The sequence below is a fragment of the Aegilops tauschii genome, chromosome 2 (assembly GCF_002575655.3).
Source record: "Aegilops tauschii subsp. strangulata cultivar AL8/78 chromosome 2, Aet v6.0, whole genome shotgun sequence".
Lineage (NCBI taxonomy): Eukaryota > Viridiplantae > Streptophyta > Magnoliopsida > Poales > Poaceae > Aegilops > Aegilops tauschii.
In genome coordinates this window covers 627,887,572-627,908,146 of record NC_053036.3, presented here as the reverse complement: position 1 = coordinate 627,908,146, position 20,575 = coordinate 627,887,572, and the positions used below count along the sequence as shown (strand labels likewise).

Below are 20,575 nucleotides of genomic sequence, written 5' to 3'. Positions count from 1 at the left end.
TGCACCCCCACCGTAGTACCACTCTCGGAAACACCGAGTCGACGTACGGTGATCCGGGCTTCAAAAACCCATCATCGTGTGGCATCCCCAGCGTGGCCCTTAAACCATGGATGATTTCTGAGATCAAAGACAATTGCCGAATTTGTTCGTGTTGGCCTTCTCTTTCTTCATTGGAGAGCAGAGCTGTGAGTTTTCCTAGAGGCACACATATGCGCCGGGCGAACACGGACACGGCGCGATCGAAATCACCAACTGTCCCATCATCAACCGTCTCGTCTAGCTTCACCTTGAACCCTAACGGGACGGGACCAGAAAAGCGGCGAAAGATATCATGTGCACGCCTCTTGATCTCACGGTCCATATCCATGCTTTGGCCTCCCGGGATACAAGCTCAACGAAAACCCGAATCACGACATCGTCGTATTCCCTGTCGATGAGGAAGCTCGTCTGCCTCTGCAACTCTGCCTTGATGGGCAAGAAATCGCTTAGGGCGCTTCTGGGTGTCTCGTGTCTTGTTACCACTGCCGGCAATGGCGAGTCGTCCAACTTCCCCACTGTCGGACACGACGGGTCGTTGGGTGGTACGTACTCCATCGCCACCTCGATCAATCTCCCTCTCGCCGTCGCTGCCTCTTCTCGTCTAACTCGCCGCCGCCAATCTTTCCAGGTGAGAAGGGAAAGGTAGCACCGATTAGGGTTCCTACGATGCAGGCTGACGGCGGGCGGGGTGTTTATACGGGGTCACGCTCGGTGTGTTTATACGGCGGGCGGGGCGTTTGTGTACGGAGTCTGGCTCGGGGTGTTTATACCTACGATGCCGGCTGACGGGGAGGCCAACTGTTTCGATCACGCCCACGCCAGCCCAGCCAAAACCGGGTCGTCAATTGCTCCCAAAAAATATCGGGCCGTCAATAACTTTCCTTTCCTTTTTAAATTTTCATTTTTTCCTTTCTATGTATTTCCTTTTCCTTTCCTCTTTTAAACATAATTTTTTTAACAGTCTTGTTAAAAAAATAGGATTTGTGAATATCTTTTCTAAAACTGGGAATATTTTTGAAAACCCGAACCTTCTTTAAAAAATCACAAATTTCTAGAAATATTATAGCTTTTTTTATAAAAAATAGTAGAATTTTGAACATTTTCAAAACTCATGAACATTTTTTTAAACATATGATCACTTTTTAAAATACGTGAACGTTTTCCCAAAGTCACAAACATGTTACTAAATTTGTGAATGTCCATTGATTTTTCATGCACATTTTTATTCGTGATCATATTTTAATTTTGGAATTTTTTTCAACCTTATATAAGACTAAGGAGCCGCCCGCGCTCATCGCGTCCAACACGGAACAGATCCGTGCTGGAACAGCGCTCGAGAACCACGCGCACGCGCCGCCCTAGATCCGGCTACGACAATGCATCACGCGCCCCTCGTCCTGTCGCGCCCACTAGCGCCAAACTGGCCGCGCCAGTCTCACCGACCGGCGCCAGCTCACTGTGCTCCTCAGATCTGGCCCGGCAGTACTGACCCCGGCTACCTGCGGATCCGGCGCCCAGCTCACGGCTAAGGCACCGCTCGCAAAGCCGCCACCTAGCAGATTTGCGAGGGGACGCTGTCCGCGCGCTGCAGAACCGCACTTGGGCACCATGCACACTCGTCGTCATGCCTTCAGCCTCTGCCCACCCTCGTCATGCCACGCCAACTAACACGCGGACCGCCGCGCCAACCTGTCACACCTTCTGCGCCGACCATCGCCAGCTCGCCGCGCCACCCCGGTGTCTCTCGTTGACCTAGTTGTCCCAGGTAGACAGCCCGAGCGAGAGGGAACAACTAAGCACCCCCGCCACCAACGACGCCATGCAGGCTTTGCCCGGCGGCGCCTATTGGCGGCGACGAGGGGGGAAGGGTGGTTGTCCCAGCGGCTAAGTTCCTGTCAAATGTACGGGGAACTTAAGCGTACTGCATGCTGACCACAAATGTATGATTCTTCTCAAAATATAGCAGCAAATTATCAAACCAAACTAAAGCCAGCACGCACCTATGTACACAAGCAACTCTGCTCACCGGCTAGCTAAGGGCATCTCCAAGGCGGACCCATAAATTTTCTTGCATCCGTTCACGGACACGGGACCAGCCGCGGACACGAATGCGAAAGGCGGTCATCAACGCTATCGGCATACAATTCAAGCCGAGTTAAGGAAATTACTAGCGAAGCATTTGTGCTTTCTGCCAACAACACAAGATCAAGTTTATGCAAATTAAGTAATGAAAATCATGTGCACAAGTGTTTTCCGCCAACACCAACAGCCATGCACAAATGCATTCTGCCAAAAGCCATGCATGCGGAATTATTAGTCACATGCTTTCGCCAAATTACTACTTCATCCGTCCTTGTAAAAGTGTACTTTCAACTTTATTGGAGGATCAAACTATCTCAAAATTTGACCGAGTCTGTGCAAAAATATATCAATATTTGCGAAACCAAATAGGTATATGCTGAAAAATATATTTTATCATGAATCTAATGCTACTATTTTGATGGCATAATGTTAGTGTATTATTGTATAAATTCGGTCAAACATAAAAATTTGACTTTTCAACAAAGTTGGAAATACATTCTTTCAAAGACGAAGAGAGTATGTACTTTCCGCGACATCCCATTCTATTTGTATAGCTTCCACAAAACATTAATTATATTAGTACATTCCATTGCATTAGTTATGTAATTTAATCACTCTTTCCGCCAAATAGCAGTGGCTTTCTGCCATTATGTACAGACGGAGTAGAGAGAGGGTGCTGGCATCAGGTACGTAGCGACCTTTTGTTGACCAGGTGGATGTCCGGGCTCCCAAAAAATCCCTCATGTTTGATTTCAGTTTGTGGGAAAAACATGATCCAAACCACGTGACGGATCGATACAGATCCATCTTGGATGACACAACACATCCGAGCAGCGCGGTTCAAATATATGCGGGCGGTTTGAGGGTCGGTGTTGTAGATGGCCTAACTGCTTCACGAGAAAGAACACTCAACTCAATTTTTTTAATTTGTTTTTGCTTGAAACAAAACAGAAAAAAAAGGAAAATACTGAAAAAGGTGAAAGAGAAAAGAAAAGGAAACTGGAAACAAAGCCAAGAAGAAAACAAAAACCCATAAAAATATAAAACCTAGAAATTGAACGGAAAGGAGAAAACTGAAAAAAGCCCGGGAATCGCCGGAGGCAACCGCGTGGACTTGGACAGTACGTTGACTCCGTTGGACTTGGACAGTACGAGTCCGATTCCAAGTGCAGTCAAGGCTTAATTTCCGTTATTTAACTGACAAAAAATATCCGGACAACACTCTAAATCCCAGATCCGCGCGTACACCATGCTTTCGTCTTCCGACGACCTCTCGGCGCCGCCGCCGGTCGAGCACAAGGTCAAGGAGGAGTCATCCACGACCTATCCCGACTGGATCCTCCTCGACACCCTGGCCAGCGACGCCATGCACCGCTGGAGGAGCCTGGCCTCCGCCAGAGAATTCTCTTCCTCCGCAACCACCGCCACGGTCCTGGTAAAACTAGAAAAGGACGCTGGAGCGGCGGTGCATGTCGAGGTCGAGATCTCGTTCCTGCTCTTCGACCCGCCGGACGTCTCCTCGTTCTCAATCCGGTGCCATGGCCTGCGCGACGACGGCGTGCCGCACCACGCGTGCGTCGTCGGCGTCGTCGACGACCTGGTCCTCCTCTACATCGTCCTGGAGAGCTGTAAAGCAGGGCTCTACTTGTGTACAGGGCGGCCAGCGCCGGCCACAGGAGCCCGTCGCTCGAGAGTTAATTGCATGTTAGTGTTGGATAAGTGAGCAACTAACTTTACTGTACATATACAGATGTGGTAAAGTGCAGAAAAGCCCCTTATACAATGGGATATACACAATGAACTATACACATCTAACACCCCCCCTAAACTCATGGTGGATCAACAACACTGAGTTTGGAGAGAAAAAAGCCATGCTGTGCTCGAGTCTGTGCCTTCGTGAAGAAGTCAGCCAACTGTAACTCAGAGGGCACATAGTGAAGAGCGAGAGTCTGATCCTGCACAGCAGCACGCACAAAGTGGGCATCCACGTCGATGTGCTTGGTGAGCTCATGCTTCACCGGGTCACGCGCAATACTGATAGCACCAGTACTGTCTGACAGTAGAGGAGTCGAGGTAGTAGCACACACACCAAAGTCCTCAAGTAACCACCGTAACCAGATCACCTCAGCCGTCAACATAGCCATGGCTCGCAACTCAGCCTCTATACTCGAGCGAGAAACTGTAGTCTGTTTCTTTGTCTTCCAGGCAATAAGAGAGCCACCAAGAAAGACACAGTAAGCAGACAGCGAGCGTCGATCAGAGGGATCACTAGCCCAGGTAGCATCAGAGTAGGCCTGGATCTCAAGAGAGCTGGAGCGGAGAAAGAAAAGGCGCTGAGAGATCGTGTCACGAAGATATCGTAGAACACGGAGGAGGTGACTATAGTGGACAGAGGTGGGGGCGGAAACAAACTGACTCAGGATATGGACAGGATATGAGATGTCAGGACGCGTAACAGCAAGATAGACAAGGCTGCCAACGAGGTGACGATAACGAGTGGGATTAGGAAGAGAGTCACCATCAGAGGCGCGAAGCTGAACGTTGAGCTCCATAGGAGTCACAACTGTGCGCTCATCACCAAGAGCAGCGCGAGCAAGAAGATCCTGAATATATTTTCTTGGGAGATGTAGAAGCCATCAGAGGTCGAGGAGATCTCAATCCCAAGAAAATAGCGAAGTGGACCAAGATCAGTCATGAGGAACTGATCTCGAAGGAGAGCCTTAACAAAGACAATGCACTCAGAGTCGTCACCAGTGATGATCATGTCATCAACATAGAGAAGGAGAATTGTTCGACCACGAGGAGACGTGTGAACAAACAGCGCGGGATCATGATCACTGGGCAAGAAACCAGCGGCAGTCACCACAGAGGCAAAGCGCTCAAACCAGGCGCGAGGGGCCTGTTTAAGACCATAGAGGGAGCGACGAAGTCTACATACCATACCGTCAGGAGCATAGTACCGGGGGTGGCTGCATATAAACCTCCTCACGTAACTCGCCATTGAGAAAGGCGTTCTGAACTCAAGTTGAGAGATAGACCAATGACGAACAGAAGCCACAGCAAGAAGAGTGCGAACAGTGGTCATGTGGGCCACAGGAGCGAATGTCTCATCATAATCGCGTCCCTGCTCCCGCTGAAAACCACGGGCCACAAGACGCGCTTTGTAGCGCTCAAGAGAACCATCAGAGCGAGTCTTAATCTTGTAGACCCACTTGCAGGTGATGGGACGAACACCGGAAGGGAGGGAAACCAGATCCCATGTGCCAGAGCGCTCAAGGGCAGCAAGCTCTTCGGCCATCGCAAGCTGCCATTCAGGCAGAGTCATGGCAGTCTGATAGGAAGTGGGCTCAGCAATAACAGAGAGGCTGTACCGAGCAAGAGAGTAGCGATCAGGCGGGGGGCGAGGCCGAGCACAGAGGTTATGAACCGGGGGAGGCGTGAAGAGAGGTGCACCAGAGTTGGAAGGCGCGTCAGGAGAAGCATCCTCAGAACGAGGGCGACGAGTATAGTGGAGAGGACACGGTGAGATAGGGTGACGGACTGGAGAGGATGGTGGAGAGGTGAAGGTGGAGGATGGGGAAGATGGTGTCGGTGGTGAAGGAGAGGGAATGAGAGGTGCAGGAGGAGGAGATGAAACAGGAGGCACATAGCAGGGTGTATCAGGGAGAAGAAGAAAAGAAATATCGTCCACAGAGAAGCTCGAGGAAGAAGGACGGGGGTAGTAAGAGCAAGACTCATCAAAGGTCACATCACGCGAGATGCGCAAACGACGACCAACAGGATCCCAACAGCGATAGCCCTTGTGCTCATCGCTGTATCCAAGGAAGACACACTCAACCGACTGAGCAGTCAGTTTGGTGCGTTCTCGTGGGGCAAGAAGGACATAGCACACACATCCAAATATACGAAGAGCTGAGTAGTCAGGAGAACGACCAGTGAGACACTCCATAGGAATACCACCCTGCAAAGCAGTCGATGGCTAAGCAGGGCGACCCACCCCCCGTGAAAGTGTGGGGAGGAGCGGTGGAGCGGTGAGCCGAGCAGCCAACACAGACGGAACCACCAGCAGAGCGAAGGCGGGTCTCCTCAGCACGAAGCTCGGCAAGCACCTCCGAGATAGGAACACGACCACGAGCAAGCAAGTGAGCACGTCTGGGCTCAAACTCAGAGCGGAGACGAGATAAGAACTCATGGACCCGCTGAAACTCCAGATCAGATCGAGTAGTCTGACAGCAACGATAGGTGCCACAAACAACTGTCTGAAGAGAGTCAAGCTGACGCCAGATGGCAGAGCACTGTGAATAGAACTCATCAACAAAGGAATCACCTTGTTGGAGTGCGTGCTCCTGACGCACCACAGATAGGTAGAGAGCATCACCAGAGGGCTGATAGCGCTGACAAAGATAAGACCACATCGCTGCAACTGTGCCAAGTCCCATGAACTCCGAAGCAAACTGAGGGAGGACACTTGCAGTGAGAACAGCAGCAGCACGAGCATCGTCATTGCACCACTGAGTGTAAGCAGAGAAATCATCGCGGTACACCGAAAGAGCATCGGAATAAGCAGATACCTGCTGATCATAAGCATCAACTGCAGCATCATCAAGGGCCTTGGCTGCATCCATGTCAGCCTGAGAAGCCTCGGCAGCAAGTATCGGCGGCACCGGTGGGATTGGGGCCACGGGCGCAACAGGGCATCGCGGGCAAGGGACCTCGCCAGAAAGAACACCCCACAGAAGAAGACCACGCATATGGATGTGCATGAACCCCACAAACTCAGCGTAGTTGGTGTCATCGAAGATCACTGAGCACCGAGGAAAAGCAACATAGCCCGAAGAAGACATGAGGGAACTCTGTTTTTCTCCTCTCTTTTTTTGGGTCAACTCTCCCCGATCTGGATCGGGGCTGAGAGCCTCACGCTAGCCCAATGCAGCCCCGAGTGGGGAATCGGGAGGAAGTGGGAGGCCAGGAGGAGGGCCGGCCCTGGGCTGCACCTGCAGCAGCGGATGGAGAAGCGGCAGCCGGCCGGATGCGGAGGCGTCGGGGGTAGCGGAACAGACGAGGGCGGCCTGGGCGCGCGGAAGGGGCAGCGGCAGCCAGGGGCGCGGCCTGGGCGCCCGGAAGGAGCAGCGACAGCCAGAGGCGCGGTCAGGGCGCGACCTGGGCGCGGCCAGGCGGGGAGGTCGCGGCTGAGCACGCGGGCGCGGACAGAGCAGCAGCAGGAGGGAGGGCTGCCGGGCGCGGAGAAGGTGGCCGGCGACAGGGGAGGAGGTGGCCGGCGACGAGGAAGCTAGGCACGGAGCTGCAGCGTGCGGGAGAGGAAGAGGAACCTGGCTACTGATACCATGTTGGATAAGTGAGCAACTAACTTTACTGAGGGCCAAAGGCCAGTAAATATACAGATGTGGTAAAGTGCAGAAAAGCCCCTTATACAATGGGGATGTACACAATGAACTATATACATCTAACAGTTAGTACCACACTTCAGCACCTACTCACGGATTGGTACCAGTACTTAAAAGTTTTGCAGTTCAGTACCAACTCAGGGCCTAAGTGTTGCAAAACGGTTAAAGATGCGTATAGACGCATATTAACGATGTATCTGACCGCTAGGACCCGCTGTCGGGGGTGATGTGGCATGCTATTTTACAAAAAGAACCCTTACTTTTTATTTAATCACGCATATATCCTCTATTTGTAAAAAAGGTCTTAGCCGCAAAAAATATTTTCCCAAAAATAGCCACACACGCGCTTGCTGCCGGGTTTTGAACCCTCGCCGTGCCGTTGGAAGCGCGAGCTGGCTGGGAAGCAACTTTTCGGTGGACGCGGGCTTGTGTGGACTTAATCTTGGCCGTAGGTGGATTCCTGGAGATGAGCAAACGTCAAGTCGCTGCCCCCCCATGCTCTATCGCTAGTGATAGGTGGTAGGGGCCTTAGGCGTATCGCTTTGGAACAAATGTTTCGTGCTTTTGAGGCTGGACCAGCGAACAGCGCGATGTGGTGCTTGTGCAGCTCGTTTGGTGCATTTGCCAGATCACGTGACCCAAGTGGTGGGACAACTTGTCCACACCAAACTGTTCAGCTATTCATTAATCAAAAGCAGGGTTGGTCCGTCGGTGACGACCCAGGTCGAAGCGACGACTGCTGCTCCTCTGTCCAGCTCGTCTTCTTTCTCGGGGTCGAGACTGAGCGACCAAGATCCAAGCGACGCCTGCTGCTCTTCTCTACACCTCCTCTTCTTCCTCCGGATCGAGAGCTTGGATAGGGCTCCATGGACCTGTTCGTGCCGCCGGAGGGCGATTCAGAAAAGAGGTAATTAAACTGCAACTTAATCTCCCTCTAGGCGAATGTTTCATTAGATCCGCTTGTTTATTGGATGTAGTCGCTGCGGATTTCAGAGGTGTTTTTTGCGCGAAAATGACCAGCACTCAACGTAGTGAAAGTGCCAATCACATGCTTAAGAGTTATGTCCCACCCGGGTGCCCAATGCATTTGTTCATTAAACAATACGAGAAGCTTCAGTTCGATAGGGACTCTGAGGAGAGTTTCTAGGAGAAACGGACTGCTCTGGTATGTTCCAGCCTTCAAGAAGATAGTGTTTTTTTCCATCCAGTAAAACAAAATGCAGATCATTTTGCCCAATGCTCACTTGTTTGTGTGTATGTTTTAATGTTTTTTAGAGTGGTGTTCTTTTGAAAGTAAATCTCCCAATTGAGAGGCACGCTAGCAAGATTTACACCAGGGCAATGTTTGAGCAATTTGGCAGTGCTCTTTACAAGGCAGGGGCTTATGAACTAGATGTTGCTGTACCAAAAAAGGTATACATTCTTACTCATGTGGATGCTCTCTCTCGTGAGAAATGGAGCAAGGTCCAATTCAAGGTTGATGTTGATGATGATAAGACCTTTTTCAACTGCGAGTGTGGTATTTTCGAGCATTCTGGAATGGTCTGCTGCCATGCACTGAAGGTAAATGTAATATCTTGCCATGTAAACTGTGCAATTGTTGTTCCGATGTCTAAAATCGTGTTTGTGTCAGCAGGTTATGATCAAGCTCAAGTTGAGCAAGATACCAGAAAAGCACATATTGAAGCGATGGACAAGGGATGCCCGTGATATCACAGGAAATGCACGGGTCCATTCTCCGGAACTGCAGTGCCAGGAATCATATAAAGATTGGATGCATCTGAAGAGTGCAGCGTGAAGTAGGTCAGACACATATGTGTGCATGTTGATCCTTCTATTGCTAAAACCAAATGGGCCGACGGCCGGGTCTAGTACTAAAATCCTTCGCCTGGCCATGTCGAATGCGTAGACGGCCCATCCGTCCGGTAGGAGTGGAGGTATATGCCACTGCCACAAAAAACAGATAGTAAGGAGACAAGTTATGTTAAAATATAGTTTAGTTTAGATGTTTAATTTTTTGGGTTCACCATCCGACTAGAGGCTGGGCTGAAAAACTCGTTTTCTTCTGTAAATGTTGCACGGATCGACTGGATGGTCAATGGATCGGCATTAGATAAAACTGGGGTCTGCAAAACACAAGAAACAGACTTAACAAACAAAAAAGATATAATACCGAAAGAAACTATGTATTATGACTGATTTATTGGTAGGAGCTCACGGCGAAATCAGGCTCAAGAAACTTCCTCCAAAACATAGTCAAAGTGTCCTTCGAATAGGTCTTGTCCATCTGTGAAAGCCTCCTAAAAATAACAGCACACATCTCATGACTAAGTTGTTCTTTTCCTGATAGTTGTTGTTGGATTTCAATGCCGTCGAGCAGTATGAGTCTTGGTTTTGGATGCATAATCCATTTCCTGAACGCATATATGGTGTGAGAAAAAGCTGTGAAAAATACTAAATTGAAAATGTTGAGTGGATCTATATGAAAATACCTTTCAAGGACGAATGTGGATGACACAGCCAACCAATCTTTTATGGCTCTAAGGACTGGGACTGCCGGCGGCATCGGAACTGAACCGATTGCCCATGGGTCGCGGGCGATGTTGCACTTTGTTATCCGAATTTTGGCTGGCATGGTGTCGTTTGTAGTTCCGAATGTAACATATCCAGAGCTCAGTCGTTGCTCGGCATAGTACGTGACTATGCTAGCAGTCAGGTCATCAAAGAATGAATAAATCGTATTGGCAACCTCTCGGCGAGTGTCTTGCTTCGCAGACAGAGATGAGTTGTTGACAGTATCTACTGCTGAATGGGAAACTGCTTGGAGTGGGTCGTCCAGCCGAAGATACACCTTTTTTGATGATTCCGTCTGGATGGCCGGGCTGAACACAACTCCCCTCTTCCTTGCAATGGAGCTATTGGCCGACGAGCTACCTGCGTCGGAAATGATTCTCAAAACTGTTACTTTTAAAGGGTGTAGGTTGAACTAGGCATTGTATGTAAACTAATTGGTTTTCTTTCGGAACAAACCGTCGTTTGGGAGTTGTCCAGCCAGCCTGGGAGAAACCTTGTTGCAAATAGGGGTAACAAACGAATTGTCTATTTTTTCTTGCATAGGAGTGTTGGCCAAGTTGGTGCAACTGTTTTGATTTTCACTCTTCAGGATGCATTGTTTACGTCCGTTGGCCTTGCAACAAGAACAATTCTCAGCGATGCAGTTGATGAGCTTGTCCGCAAATGTGAACATTGATGACTGGAAAGACTGCCTCATCTCTGAAATGTTTGCCAGACCTCGAGCATTGTGCTCACGGAGAAGTATCCCGAGCTTCTCACCGGACTGTTCACAAAAATGCATTGTCGTGATTAGTGTATACGGTAAATGATTCAACATGCTTGGCAAAAATCAAGATCGATGTGTGTACTTACTATTGATGGATAGTTTGTATGTATGTGGTTTGAGAAATCTTGTGGACCAATTTTATTGTAAGTACCTCTTAAAATAGGCGCAGATGGCATCTGGACTCGTTTCGTCGTATTAGAATGCCTCGGAATGTTTTCATTTGCAAGCTCGGTTGATGCGCAGACAATACCTTTGCTGACGTTTTGTTCAGCCTTGACCCGGTCAACATAAATAAAAAACAATTACGGCTTGCTCACTAAAAATGAGTATGTCTTCCGATAATGGATTTTTCGTGGACTAACCGATGCCCCGTGAAATGATATTTCTCCTCCACCCATGTTTACTGATGTGATATCAATCATCTTCTTCATCGGCTCGTGCTCAAAAAGCGCTATCCTTGGGTACATTCCGCGTGGTTTGTTCAGTTGGCCAAGCTCGAGGCTGTCAAGCACAAACACCTGAAAACATATGCATCTACAACTGTTAGCTTGGGCAAAAAAATATTAAAACCAACTTAATGACAGAGGCTTCACTGTGCGTAACATTTGTACCTATAGGAACAGATGGCAGCCGACAATGTGGATTGTTGGATTTTGTTTAATGACATCTGACTTGAATTTCCTTACAGCATTGAACAGATGTTTCAAAATGTAGCCACACCAGTTCCATGTTCGGATTTTGTCAACATCACTCAAGGCAGCCCAGAAATCTATTGTTACGTAATCATGTTTGGCTGATGGAGCAAGAACATGGCCAATTACGAAGATGACGAATGCAATTTTGAAACAATCCATGTCAATTTTTCTAAAGTTGGCGGCGATGTCCCGCATTAGGTATGCCTCTGCTGCCTTCAAGCTGTGTGTGCCTTTGTCATTGATGCTAGCTGCGAAACGTGTATACTCAATGCAAGCTTCAGACGGTTCGACACCTTCTGGACCAATTGCTAGCTCACCGCGTGGTATTGCAAAAACAGAGTGAACTGACTCGTCTGTAAGCTCAAGCATGCCCTGGCCTTCCAGGTTGATCACGCTGTTGTCAACATCTACTCTATCCATGAGGTAAGCGTTGTACTTAAGATTTATATTTTGCCATGACTTAATCTGAAGCAACCCGTCGAATCCTATTTCTCTGACTAGTTGTTTCTTGAAATCTGAAAATTTGCTAATAACAGAACCTAGCTTGAGTAAAGATAATCTAGACGTAATTGCTGGTGTTCCTGGTGGACCGCTGGATCCACCATCGCCACCAGAACAATCGCCATCGCTGTCCAACTCATCTGGCGAAACCTCGCTCGCTGGATCTTGGTTCGCCACTCTAGCGGATTCAGCGGCGGCGAAAACGGATCCATCCCCACAAAAGCCATTACCTATTTGCATGAACATTGTTCAGATTGATGAAGAACAGCTAAATCACTACTAATGGCATCAGACAGATGCTGTTCATACCTTTGGATCGACTGCCTTGGATTGGAGAGGAGCAGGTCCGTGAGAGGGCAAAGCATAATTTGAGTGCTTCCGGCGGGGGGTGTCAGCTCCTGTGCTCGACCATGGAGTTCTACCTCCTAGCTCGCGGCCTCGTTCTACCTGCCTCTCTGGTGTGTGGGTGGGTGGGAGGAGGATGGTTGGAGAAGATGAACTCGGCGGCAGAGGCAGTAATTGCGTGAGATGACTAGTCCCCCTGGATAGAATTGATGTGTGGTGGGCCCTCACGCAACTTTTTGCACGTCGAGACGTGACGAAAACAGTGAGATGGCAGCTGTTCCATCCGGCCCATCGCGAATCTGGACATCCACGGACCTAACCAACAAACTACATGGTCTAGCTGCTAAAAACAAATTACGTGTTTAATTACCGAGGCACAAAAAAATGGTGGGAAAACATGTCCAAAATGGTGCCATAATTGTGATTAAGTACGATAGTTCGCGGGATATTGTCATTTTCCAACCGCAAACTCCTTTGGTTTACTACAATATAGAGTCGTTGACAATCCACAGCCGGTGCTCTTTGATTGAATTTGGTCCATCTCACGCTAATATGCTGTTAATGAAGGATTATCTGTACAAAACTGAACCATGAGAGTGACGGGGGGTCACGTGCAAGGGCGAAATACTGTCCACATGGGCGACTCTCTTTTTGCTGCATGCGCATGCTCGAGTGTACCTGGTACATCAACACAAAGCTAGATTATGTCGCTACAACGCCCTCACTGACAACCAGAATACGTGGGCGGGAATGGTCTAAGGGGGGACAGCTCCCGCAAATACTGTGATGAAGCTGGCCAATGTGTAAAACAGACGGACTGGATAAAGTCCTCATAGTGCTCGTCCACCATTCGGCATTTTCGGAGCTGGCTGCCGCTGCGCTACTGCTCCTATTGCTTCAACAGGGACGCCTAAACAGTTTTATACTCCCTCCGCCCCAAAATAAATGCCTCGACTTTATACTAACTTTAGTACAAAGTTATACTAAGGTTAAGACAGTTATTTTGGGACAAAGGGAGTACCTTTCAACGTTCGATTGTTTTACGAAGTACAAAAACGCGCGCCCATCCGCCGGAAATCGATCCGCGCCGAGTCGTTCACAGTGCGCGCTTGCTGCCTCTGCCCCACGGCATCCTATGCGTCAACTCGTTCGTATGCGTCTTTAAACTCCGACCAGTTCCGATTTTTATATGATATAAAAAATATTATCTGACATTAAAAAAATGTGCATCGCGTTGTATAATTAAAAATATGTTCATTGCATCATATATTAAAATTTCATCGTATAAAAGCGTATCGCATATTAAAAATGTTCACCACATCTTTTAATATATATATATTAAACATTTATTAATATACAATGATCTTATTTAAATATACAAATTCTTATTATAGAAAGTTTATCGTTTATATCTTGAACATTTTATAATATACGATATCTATATATGTGTGTGTATAATTTTTTGAATATACGTTGCGCACACTGCGTTCAGTCTGAAGAATACCCAAGGTCTGAATAATAGACCTGCTGGTCTCCGCTTTGTTTTTGGGTTGACGTTCAAAAAAATTATAATTACTCTGAAAGGTAAATAAAGTGTTTGTGCATTTGGAAAAAAAAGTTCAAAACATTTTTGGGAAAAGTTGAACGCGTATTTAAAATTGTAAATGTATTTTCTAAAATGTTCATCATGTATTATAAAATTTATTACGATAACACAATAATTTTAGAACATGTTATCAATTTTTCGAGTAACTGTACATTAAAAAATACAACAAATATACGCAGTAACTCTAATCCCTGCAGGTATAAATATAAGATGAACATTTTTTAAAATACGATGAACTTTTTTCGTATTATAAAAACGTTCACCCTATATATATTGAACCATTTTTAATAACCGTTGTATGTATATGTATATCTTCTTTCAATATACGACACACACGCAGCGTAGGGCCCGAAGAATACACACGATCGGAAAAAAGATAAAGAAATTCGGAAAACAAACATATACACACAAAAATAGGACGGCTCGAACAGTAAAGCCGTGAATGATGCAGTGGTGCATCGGCAGCCAGCTCGCTGTGCGAACGTAACGGCGCGTGTTCTAATCCCTGCGGGATCGCGCGGTCAAACTAATCTTTTTATTTATTTTATAAAAAACAGAACGGCAAAAGTATACAAAGATTTACGCGTGGTATTTAACGTGATCGGTGCTGTAGCGCAGCGGTAGCGATCGCCAGCCGCGTTTGGCTGGCTGGTCGTGGGTTAGAGTCGCGGCTGGTTCCCGCGAATATTTTATTTTTGGCAGGACCTTTTTCTGCCAAACAAGGGGTATATGTATATACGCAATTAAATATAAACTAAGGGTCTTTTTCGCAAAAGAACTTGCCACATCAGGGGTCCCATCGGCCAGATACAGTGTCAATACACTGTTATACGTGACTTTGACCGTTTTGCAACACTTAGGCCCTGAGTTGGTACTAAACTACAAAACTTTTAAATAGCGGTACCAATCCGTGAGTAGATGTTGAAGTGTGGTACTAACATGGAATTCACTCGTCGCTCGAGGTCCTGCCGCTCCCTTCGCGCTCTTTCCACCCCACCCTGTCGGTCGGCATCCTGCCCCTCGCCGCCAGAGGGCGGCGGCGGCGAGGGCTCCCGCTACCTAGTGGTCGCCTACATCTGCCTCCGGGTTATCGAGGACGCTTTCAAGTGTGAGCTCTTGGTCTACTCCTCCAAGACCGGAGCTTGGAGCACGAAGCTAGCCTCGCTGGCCCTCGACTGGGACACCGACTGGAACGCCATCAGGAACCACAGCACCGATAAGGTGATCACCATCGGCCGAGACTCTCTGGGCTGGGTCGATCTCTGGTGGGGTATCCTGCTCTGCAGCTTCCACAACGAGGAAGAACCCGTCGTTGTAAGTCTAATCGAGCTGCCCGACCCTATGCCGGGCAACGAGGACCGGTTCGGGAAATCCTCGGCGCCGTCGTGCCGTGACATTATCTGCGTCGACGGCGATCAGATCAGGCTCGTCGAGGTGGATTACCATCGGAGTGCCCATGGTGTGAGCTTGGGCTATGCCAGCACGGATTTTGGCTGGAAGGCGAGATCCTGGAGCCGGACGCTGTCTTCAGAGGATTGGCACGACTGCTTTGAAGTAGACACGGATGATATCCCCATGACAGATGAAGTATGTTCTGCTTTGTTCCCTGGTCCACGGGACGATGAGAAGGTGGAGGAGCCATCGTTGAGCGAGCTGATCTGCTACGCTCCCACCCTGAGTATTGAGGATGATGTTCTCTACATGATGTCCAAGCTGACCCTTGATCCAAGGAACCCTGTGGCATGGTTAGCTGCTGTTGACATGGAAAAGAAAACACTGGAACTTATCTCTGTTACTGATGAAATTGCATCCCGTAGCAATCAGTTCCATCTCCCTTGTGTCTTCTCAAAGTTTTTCAGATGAAGAATGTGATGCTCAGGACTCATGTCCGTTGGGACTTGCTGGCTTGATCAAGAATAAGTGTTGCGCATAGAATTGCTATGTGCTTGTTTGTATGATCGAAATGCTTCCTTTCATATATTGTAGTATAACTGAGTTTAGAATACATCTTTGGAGTGTTTTGAAACTTCAAAAAATGTTTCCGTTTCTTTTTCAAAAATGAAATGCTCTGAAACACATCTCTGCAGTAACAAGTATTATCTGATAAATGTTGTCATTAGTTTGTTATATACTTTTTTCCCTATATTTTTTCATAGTGAATTCTACTTTTTGCCCCCTGCTTTGAATTATTTTTATGTAAATTACTTATTACCTTATTTAGCAAAAAAAATGCCAGCCTTTTCCCATCTAGCTAAAGTCTTACTAGTTTTTTTAATCTACTTAGCGATCATCTATTGTGGGCATCCACAGTGATCAGAGGTTGGCTTGCCTCTAAGCTAGACCACACAGCCTCCAAACATATGTCAAAACCTCAACCGCAAAAAAAAAAACATATGTCAAAACCATGCAGTGTATAACATTTTGCTCGAGCGAAAATACACAAGAGCACTTGGGTGCCACACGCCCCTATATTCAAAAATAATAATTAGTAATTAAAAAAAGTCGAAAAATCCTGAAACTTATTATTTAATCAAACATGACCAAGTATTGCACTCGTATCAAAAGATTAAATAGGGAATGACTTTCATTATATCCGGAGTCAAAGATTTGCCAAAAAACGCTAGATACAAGTGCTATCCATGCTATATCGTTGTCATTATTTTTTTCCCTGAAGTCAACCAGAATCATTCCGTTGGCCAAACTTTTTATACGAGTATAATACCTGGTCATGTTTGATTTAAAAAAGTATCAGAATATTTGAGTTTTTTTAATTACTAAATTATTATATAATATAGGGCGGGGGGAGCACCCAAGTGCTCCTAATCCGCTTCCTCCACTCCGGCCTCTAAATGAAAAGCACACTCCGTCCTCTCCCCCACTAGCCAAACCAAATGCTCCCTCACTTCCAAAATATAAGGTGTACTTGTTTTTGAAAAGTAAAATTTATTTCATTTTGACCAAGTTTAGTGCCACAAATATCGACACTCCCAACAATAAATAAATAAAATGTGAAAAATTATTTCATGATGAATGGAATGATGCCAATTTGATATTATATATGGATGTTGATATATTTCTCTGTAAATTTGGTCAAACTTAAAGATGTTTGATTTTTCTAAAAACTAATACACAATATATTTTGAAATATAGGGAGTACAAACATTATGTACACCTAACAACACCAACGGCGTAACAAAGCGCACCCAACCCTTCTAGTTAATACACTATGCTCCCTAATTTTAAATGTCACACAGGCGATTGAGGTCTTCAATTTGAAATTGAGTCACCTGATTTTGACCAGGTCAACAATATTATTTATGTCAAGGAGCTCTTTTATTCAATTTTTTTAATTTACTGTGCTCCCTAATTTTGGAGTTCTCGCATTCGATTGAGGTATTCAATTTGGATTTGCTTCACGAATTTGACCAGGTCAAAAAGTCTCATCTCTTCTTCAGAGCACATTCGCTTTTCCCAGCCATGGAACGAGAACCCCCGACTTAATCTCGTGGAATCCAACACGCACATCTTCTCCCCCGTGTGCTTTAGCTCAGGTCGTCTTTCCCATGGCCTCAAATATCTTCTCAATCTCATGGTTGCCCATCTTTCATTTAATGGGCTTATTAATATGCACGCGTGGACGCTTCCAAAATCCCGTGTCCAAAGCGTCATGGTGGACCGAGCGCGAGGCCCCGAAGAACACAGCAAACTGTTTTGCATGCCGTTCTACGCCCGGTGCTAGCAGAGGTCGCGATGCACAGCACCTGACCCCGAACGCGCGCTCGTGCCGCGGCGATCCAGACATGGCAGGGCTACGTGGCCGCCTGTACGTGTAGGCCAGGCATCCGGGCGTCGATGCACGGAGAGACAGGCGGATCTCGCGCGCCCGCGCGCCCGTGACCGAAGTCGACCGACGGTGACCTCGTACGGCCGACAGGAGGACACGAGTGGCATCTGCCGTGAAATATCTGGGACTGTGCACCGTCCACCAGACCCGTCGCATCATCGTACCCGGAACCGTCGGTTGGAAAACGGTGGCGGAGCGGGAGGCGTCACCGGCGAAGCTAACGGAATCCGGCCGGATCGCGCCAAAAAGCGGTGGGTGCGGCCTTGTCGTCCAGCCCAGCCGCGGAAGCAACTCGATCCCGACCGATGCAATGCACCGAGGCGAGGCGGGCACGCCACGCGGCGACGGGCAGGAGGGAGCGGCCGCGCTCGTTCGCTAGCCGCACCCGTGGCGGCACCGCTGCGAGATGCCGACGCCGCGTCTCGGTCACGCGCGCGCCGAGAGCGTTCCGCCCCGCTGACCGTAGCCTCGTCGCCACCTCGCCGAGGTATACAGAGGCCAGGACGTTGCCCTTTCAAAAAAGCAAGAAAAAAAAATTAAAATGCAGTCATGTGTTTTGGAACATCTCGGGCAGGCAGGTGTGGGTTTGTCTGTACTTGATACGCTAGCGACGAATGCGCCACATGAGGCCAACTCCACCGCGCGACCTCATCTTAGTCCGTCCCCGTCCGTTTTACGTCCGTTTGAGGTAAAACGGACAAATCAGACGGCCCAGCGCGAGGACGCAAATGGACTTTTGTCCGTTTTGTGTCCGCTTTCGACCCATCCCCGGCCCAAGTTTGCGTCGATTTTGGGGTGAAACGGACATCGCGCGGACGGGCGGGACGCACGTGCTTGTCCTCCCCTGTCCTGCCTGTCGGTGGGAGAAAGCAACCCCCCCCCCCCCCACGCCCCATTTGGCGCCATTTCCCCCAAACCCTCCAACGTCCTTCCGGCCACCCCTCCCCCCCGTCCCCGTCCATGGCCGACGCCCAGCCGAATTCCGGCGGCCTGGCCGTCGACCCGCCCGGAAAGGTGAAAAAGAAGGCGGCCAAGGCGCCAAGGAAGCCGCGGTCGGAGTGCACGCCGGAGGAGATCGCCAAGTTGGACGCGGAATCGGCGAAGAGGAGGGACCGGAGAGCGGTCGTCAAAGTCAATGCCGCCGCGGCCAAGTTCGCCGCCGAGCGCAATGCGATGGAGGCCGCGCGGCGCAAGGCCGCGGTCGACGAGAAGGAGGACATCGTCAACAAAGCGCACGCCCTCCTCATGCTTGGCATGGGCCGTCCGGCCGGTTTCCCTGCAACGGTCGTCGGCCCGGCGAGCACACGCTCGTCGGTCGCCCGGCCTCCGCACTGCCAGTCGCCGACGTCTGGACCACGCCCATGTCGCCCGGCTTTCCTCCGCCAAGGCACGACGGCCAGACCCGTTTCTCGGGGTCGCCGGACGTTGGCGTGATCGCGCCGTCCACACCGCGCCCCTCGGCCGTCATCGACCTCAATGTCACGCCTGGGTCCAGCAGCGGCGACCGGCCGTCCGTCGAGATGCAAAGAAAGCAAGCACGGGCACCGTTCACGGGCACCATGACGTCCCCCCGCGTCTTTTTTGACGGAATGCCAACACCAACGCCACCGGTCGACGACCCCTTCTACAACAAGTACATGGAGGACGTGATCTTCGAGGGTGGGCAGAGCCGTGCCTATGACCCCGACGAGACCCAAAGTCAGGATGGCCGCGCCCAGTACGTCCCCAGTGAAGAGGCCGACGACCGTGCTGACTACGACCATGGTGACTCGTGGCATGAAGACGATGACATCTATTGCGAAGGTGATGGTGATGAAGAAGAATGCAATGACGTTGATATTAGTGGCGAGCCATTGTTCATCGACGAGCTCACCCAAAGAGCGGAAGCACAAAAGAGGAGGAAGAGCATTCGCACGGGTTCATATACACAAGATGAGGACAAGTTGATTTGCCAATGTTGGATGGAGATTAGCCAAGATCCGAGGACGGGCGTGCAACAAAAGGGCCTTGTTTTTTGGACGAGAGTCCACAAAACATTCCATGAAAGGAAGATGTTTGAGCCCTACCAAATTACAAGTAACTGTGGCATCGGCTCGATTCAAAAGAGGTGGTTGTTCATCCAACAAGAGTGCAACAAGTATTGGGCGCCGCATTTGAGAGCGTTGAAGCACGGCCCGTGAGTGGTCTCGGCGTTGGGGACATGGTATGCTCTCCTCATCCTAGTCCTTTCCTTGCTACGGCCATGAGACTTCGGCCTTGTATATGTTTGCATGTTCAATTGTTGTTGATCATGTGATGTAGGCATTTCAATATTTGGAGGCATTCAAGGCCCGGCACAAATGACAAGCCATTCACTCTTACGCATTGTTGGACGATCATCAACAATTGCCCGAAGTTCAAGGACCAATACCGTGAACTTCAAAGGAAGAGAGGCCTGAAGACGGCCAAGTTCGCCGAAGGTGGAGATGGCGAGGCGTTGAAGAGGCCGAGGGGCAAGACCAACTCCAAGGTTGAGGACATACGTGATGCCTCATCCATGGCATTGCATGGCACTTTGCATGGCATGATGTCTGAAAAAGATGTGAGAGACGAGAAGAAGCGGCAAAGTAAGGACGAGCAAATGAAGCAATACCTAGACCTTCAAAGGAAGAAGCTTGAGATGGAGGAGGCGGCCAACAGGAGGAAGATCGGCATGGAGGAGGCGGCCCGGCAAAGGCA

General features: G+C 48.9%; 1 protein-coding gene across 1 annotated transcript; it reads right to left on the bottom strand.

The window, feature by feature from the left end:
• Window positions 1-9,084: 9,084 nt before the first annotated feature.
• On the bottom strand, window positions 9,085-12,570 carry LOC109732754 (uncharacterized). Its single transcript, XM_040400101.3, has 9 exons — window positions 12,372-12,570; window positions 11,478-12,292; window positions 11,229-11,384; window positions 10,953-11,138; window positions 10,557-10,863; window positions 10,019-10,460; window positions 9,745-9,940; window positions 9,554-9,652; window positions 9,085-9,473 (listed from the first exon to the last, which is right to left on the bottom strand). The coding sequence occupies exons 3-9, from the start codon at window positions 11,331-11,333 to the stop codon at window positions 9,156-9,158; spliced, it is 1,653 nt and encodes a 550-aa protein (XP_040256035.1). The 5' UTR covers window positions 11,334-11,384; window positions 11,478-12,292; window positions 12,372-12,570; the 3' UTR covers window positions 9,085-9,155.
• Window positions 12,571-20,575: the final 8,005 nt, after the last annotated feature.

What these genes read in the sequence shown, in the direction of transcription:
- LOC109732754 (XM_040400101.3), bottom strand. Translation starts at nt 11,333, where the DNA reads ATGTACCCAAGGATAGCGCTTTTTGAGCACGAGCCGATGAAGAAGATG. An exon ending in ATACAAACTATCCATCAATA is followed by an intron (nt 10,864 to 10,952) that starts GTAAGTACACAC and finishes TTTTGTGAACAG; the next exon opens with TCCGGTGAGAAGCTCGGGAT. An exon ending in TTCTTGAGCCTGATTTCGCC is followed by an intron (nt 9,653 to 9,744) that starts GTGAGCTCCTAC and finishes TGTGTTTTGCAG; the next exon opens with ACCCCAGTTTTATCTAATGC.